General features: G+C 39.4%; 1 protein-coding gene and 1 non-coding gene across 2 annotated transcripts in view; one reads left to right on the top strand and one right to left on the bottom strand.

The window, feature by feature from the left end:
• Parn (poly(A)-specific ribonuclease) overlaps nucleotides 1–5,756 on the top strand; it is a 191,726-nt gene that overhangs the window by 2,091 nt on the left and 183,879 nt on the right. Inside the window, exons 4-5 of the mRNA XM_023704414.1 lie at nucleotides 575–642; nucleotides 726–807. Coding sequence (XP_023560182.1) covers nucleotides 575–642; nucleotides 726–807 — 150 coding nt within the window. The remainder of the gene's footprint in view (nucleotides 1–574; nucleotides 643–725; nucleotides 808–5,756) is intronic.
• On the bottom strand, nucleotides 4,184–4,290 carry LOC111813518. Its single transcript, XR_002818752.1, has one exon. It is a non-coding gene; the product is annotated as a U6 spliceosomal RNA (small nuclear RNA).

A 5,756-nucleotide genomic window follows, 5' to 3' on the forward strand; every position in this document is an offset into this window, starting at 1 on the left:
TTTTTTTTTTTCTGTGCAGGGTCTCACTATTTAGGTTGTAGTGATCCTCCTGCTTTCTGCCTCCCCTTGGCTGGGATTACAGGCGTGCATCACCACGCCCCAGAGCCAGGGATCAAACCCTGGCCCCTGCGCTTCGTTGAGCAAGCGCTTAGTCCGCTGAGCTGTACCACCGGCCCTAATAATGTTGTTTATATATTTATTTTATTTATGTATTTATTTATTTATTTTTTGTGGAACCGGGAATTGAACTCAGGCCCTTGCACTTGTCAGGGAAGCGCTTATTCTACTGAGCCGTCTCCCCGGCCCCCAATAATGTTATTTCACTAATTTTTTTATTTTAATTGAAAGTTAGCTTATAGGTGATGTTCAGTGATGATGAAAAGTACTTATTTAGGAAAAATGGAGAGATACATATATAATACCTCTGACTCATAATTTGTATAATTTGTTTTAATTGGAAATATTCTGCCAGTGTCAAGTTGAGTGATGCAGAAAGGGCACCTAGTTGGGAACACTATTGCTTGTGTGGAATTTGCAGCCGTATTGTGACAGATGTTTTATTTCCCTTTTCCAGCATTCCATGGACTTTTTGCTGTTTCAGTTTGGCCTTTGCACTTTTAAGTATGACTACACAGATTCAAAGTAGGTTTTTTAAAATAAGAGGTGGGAATTCTCACTGTGGAATAACATAACTCCCTAAGTCTCCTTTTCTCTTGTCTTCTCAGGTATATCATGAAGTCATTTAACTTCTATGTTTTCCCAAAACCTTTCAATAGATCCTCACCCGATGTCAAATTTGTTTGTCAGGTTAGTGATTGGGTTTTTTTCTTTCATGAAATTTTTTTTTTCATGAAATGTTAATGAGCCAGTGTGAAACATGGAATCAAGATTCTCTTTAAAATTTTGTTCTGCTACTAACTTTGGGCCTTGGCAAATTATTTCACATTTCTGATGTCCAGTTTTAGATGTATACATTAGTGACACTGTTTCTTTCCTTTAATTTAGAATGAGTTAAGGATTAAGATACAAAGACAGGCAATATGGTTAATATAAACCGTATTGTTAATAAAGCTGAATTTTCTGGGCATGGTTGTTTACTCTTGTAGTCTCAGCATTTGGAAGGGTGTGGCAGGAAAATTGCCATGAGTTTGAGGCCAGTCTGGACTACATAGTGAGTTGAAGGCCAGCCTGATCGCCATAGCGAGCCTCTGTCTCAAAAACACAAAGCTGAGTTTGAGAATATGGTTTATAATCTAACTCCTTTTGGAATTTGTGGTGTCTTCTCTCAACTGAAATTAAGCATCACGACTTGCAGGTTTCTCCCTCTTTCTTTGCATCCCCTCTTAGGATGGAGCTTTATTTTCAGAAGAGCAGAATATGTTTGTAGTCTCTGAAAGAGAGCCAAGAAGGGGCTAACCCACTTAATCCCTCGAGTGTTTTCTCAACTGTCCAGTTAGGAGAGAGGAAGCTATAGGAGGAAACTATTGGCTTTCCTTTGAGGATGGGAGAATTTTGTGGGTTAAGGTAAGAATACAGGGGAGTTTCTTCTTGAAATACTCAAGGACTTTGGTATAGCTGACCTGGGAGACACTTGGTAAATAGCAGTTTCCCCTTTCTGCCTTCTGGATTATCTGTTGTCATGGATAAGGAGAATGCGACTGAGGGGTCTGAGCATCTGCGTATGTTACTGAAGGGTACTGAAGGGTCCCTGACGTCTTGCATCTTAGCTTCTCTTCCAATAGAAACAATTCTATTGGAATGTACTGAGAAGAGTGGGCTTCTCAGTACATTCTTTCTGAAATAAGGCAAAGTGTATAAACCAGTGAAATCCAGAGTTAATTGTATGCCTGAGGGCAAAGGAGAATTCAGGGTAACTTTTGACCTGATAATCAATTTCTTAAATTATCCTTTTAAAATTTATTTTAAAGAAAGTATAAAAATAATAGGCAAGACATTAGAAATGATGAACTTTTTTTGTACTGGGGATTGAACTCGGGACTGTGCTTGCCAGGCAGGCACTTATTCTCCTGAACTATATCTCTGTCCCTCGATACACATTCTAAAAAAATAAGATGAAAGGTATTCAACAATGATTGTTACGTTGCACGTTGCTGTCTTCAATGTTCAGATCTTAAATTATCAAGTAAACTATAGTTAATACTTCCCTTTCCCCACAGCCTGTTGCAGCTTTTTATAATAATGTTGCTATATGGTATTTAAGTAGTAATTACAGATTTTCAGGGCTTGGGAGATAGCTCAGGGGTCTACGCGCCTGCCTGGCAAGTGCAGGGACCCAGGTTCAATCCCTGGTACTACATGCCATGCTGGCCCTGGAGCCCAGGCGTACCATGTGGACTACCGAAACCCCGGATGTGGTGGTGCATACCTTTAATCCCAGTGCTGGGGAGGCTGAGACAGGGGGATCCCTACAGGTCCCAGCTGTGTAGCAAGACCTTGTACAACAAAAGCAGAATGACAGACACTAGGAATGCTATTTGTTCTAACAGACAACACAAGTTATTTTGGCAAATATTGGGGTGTTGAAAACAGATTAGAAGAGCTCTACCTACTGTATAAGTCATGATTTGGCAACATCTGGAATACTTAATACAGTTCTGGTTGCCAGCCACTCTTCGAAAGAAAGGTAATATTCTTGAAGGTAGCCCAGAGACCAGTGTCTGAAATGGACAAAGTAATTAGCCTAAATTCCCTCCTCTGAAAAAGCAAAGGAACATGACAGAAAAGGTTGGACTTGGTGTTTAAACTTGTGCTTTCTATGGATTAAGTATGTTATCTTTGAATTTCCTGTTTTCCCTCATTCAATGTGGCTTTACTTAAAATTGTATGACGTAGCGGAGTTGCATCTAGTGGTCTTGCAAGGGAGCTAGGTTCTAGAGCCAGAAAATAAAGGAAAGTATTTCAGAGTTACTCTCCACGAGCTCTTTTCATACATGTAGGATTTGAGAGTCAAGCAATTTACTGTGTTCTTTGAAAACTAAATATCTGTACACATGGTGAGATACTCACGTGCTGAGATCAGAAGGAATGGAAGCACAGAACTGCACACAGCCAGGAGAAGGTGCCTGTGCGGTGGGGTGGCAAGCAGAATGGTGTGATGTCTGTCTTCTTTTTCTGCTCTTCCTTCTTTTCCTGGCTGAACACTGGTAGTTCAACTCATAGAAAATTATGCATAGGTAGTTGTGAAAAATTAAAAAATATTATATAGAGAGTAACAAGTGCCTTTATTTGCATATGCCTTTTTCCCCATGTCATTTCTTATTTCTGTGTTTTTTCTTTTTCTTATTTTTCTTGAGATAGGATCTCATTGTGTAGTTCATTCTGGCTTTCAACTCACTGTGAAACCCAGGTTGGCCTCAGAACTCACAGTGATCCTCCTGCCTCAGTCTCCCTAGTGCTGATATTATAGGCATGCACCAGTATGCCCACTTACTATCTTTTTTTCTTTGTTTTTCGTTTGTATTCGTTTTGAGACAAGTTCTCCCTGTATAATTCAGTTCTGGTCTTGAACCCACTACAATCCTGCCTCAGCCTCCCAAGTGCTAGGATTACAGGCATGTACAACCACAACTCACTCACTCCTTTTTCCTAGTTTATGTGTGTATATGGGTGCACATATACCCGTTTGTCTACACACATACTTAATTTTAGTGTTTTTCTTTAATATACTATTTCTATTTACATAACCTGCAAATTCCCATTAACAGAATGTCTTTAAATTTCATGGTATGGATATGTATAGTTTATTTTAGTAGTTTTCAAGTTTTATAAGCAGGCTCCTCACTGGTTATACATATTACTATAATCTGCATCTGTGTGCAGTTTATCTTTGCATATGTAGGAAATTTTCTCTAGGATGGATGAGGAATTGTGGAATCATAGGACATTTGTCCTTAAACTTTCAGTAGATACCTCAAATAATCCTCCACAATAGTTATACTCATCTTTTCAATCTCGAGAAAGTTACATTTAAGACACTTAGGGGAATAGTAAATCACAAATAGATTTCATTGGTTCAGTGGATTTCTTTTAATTGTAAAATATATGTATCGTTCTGGTCATTTTCAAGTGTATATTTCAGTGGTATTAAGTGCATTCATATTTCTGTGCAATCCAAAGACTATTTCAGTTGAAAAATAAAGGAAATTGATGAACTTGGATGCTGGATTCAGTGGAATGCGTCACGAATTAGCGTGTCATCCTTGTGCAGAGGCCAGGCTAATCTTCCCTGTATCATTCCAGTTTTAGTATGTGTACTACTGAAGCGAGCACAGATGCTGGATTCAGTGGGATAAGGAGGATGTTTTGGAATTTAATTTGGAAAGACAAAAATGCCTTTTATAATTTATCTTTCATTGTCTATTTCTTGGATGGGGTATTTAGGTGATTCTAATTACAGTACTCAGGCATGGCAGACAAAAAAGAGGTTGGGAAGCTAAAGGCAAAGATCTTGGGTCTTAATTCAGGACAGAATAAAAAAAATAAGTGGGGATGGAGAAAAGGATTGATTGTCATAAACTAGAAAACCTGGACATGATGGCATGATTTACCTCTGTGTGTGTGTGTGTATGTGTGTGTGTGTGTGTGTGTGTGTTTCTTCCTCTTTTTTTGTGGTACTGGGGATTGAACTCAGGACCTTGTGTATGCCAGTTAGGCACTTATGCCACTGAGCTGCCCCTTACCCCTGGCCCTGTGTATGTGCCTATAATAAAAAATTTTTATACTCCACCATGTTTTATTTCAATTAATTTTTACAGTCCTGGAGATTGAGCCCAGGGCCTCCCATATGCTAGGCTAGCACTCCATTACTGAGCCCTTTCGCCGTGTTTCAAGAGGATTTGTGTTGGATAATATTCATTATATTTACCTTTTCATACAAAGTTTAAGAAAGAAGTAAATGAAAAAATGAACCAAAAGAAAAATATGTCAATGATGGTATGATCAGACCACAGGATTTATGTCAAAGAGAGAATCAGCCATTTGTCTCTGAGTTTCTTAACAGCTAAGAGAGAAGCATGTCCTCAGTGCAGTGGTCCAAAAGATCCAAACAGCCCAGGATTGAGGAGAAGTGCAACTTTTCCCAGAAGAGTGCCCTCAGAATATTTACCCTGGAATTATCATAAAGAAACTGCTAGCATGTCTCTAACATAAATATGTGCTGAGCTCTTTGGGACTGTCTGAAGTCTAAGTTCAGGTCAGTAAAGGTGGTCCTATGAGGGACCAGATTAAAATGTTCAGGAGTACAGACTGCTGATGTCCTGATTTTAGCCACGAATAAATCTGTGTAGCTGTGGTAGTCTCTTTGATCAGTTGGAGTAAGAGCTTCATGTTGTATACTTGTGTACCATGTGTAGTATTACTTAATATTTTTATTTAAATATACTTAACATATTTCAGCTTATCTGAGGTTTAAAATGTTTGATTAGTATGGCTTATTGCTGAGAACCCTTTTCTCTTGATCTTGAACATTAAGAATATTCAGAGTAGATTATGGTAGTGCACATTTACAATCCTAGCACAATGGGAGGCTGAGGCAGGCGGGTCACAAATTTGATCTCAGCCTGGGCATTTCAATGACTTAGACCTTGTTCCAAAATAAAAAGTGAAGAAGTAAGGCGGCGCGAGTGCTGTCGCCTCAGCCGGCTCCTCTGCCCTCCACCAGTTTCCTTCTCCTCAGATTGCCAACAGCTCGTTCGCCAGCCCGCTCCGTTATGGCGGCTATCAGCCCCAGCGTTGTG

Source organism: Octodon degus, unplaced genomic scaffold, assembly GCF_000260255.1.
Source record: "Octodon degus isolate 3935 unplaced genomic scaffold, OctDeg1.0 scaffold00195, whole genome shotgun sequence".
NCBI classification, from domain to species: domain Eukaryota; kingdom Metazoa; phylum Chordata; class Mammalia; order Rodentia; family Octodontidae; genus Octodon; species Octodon degus.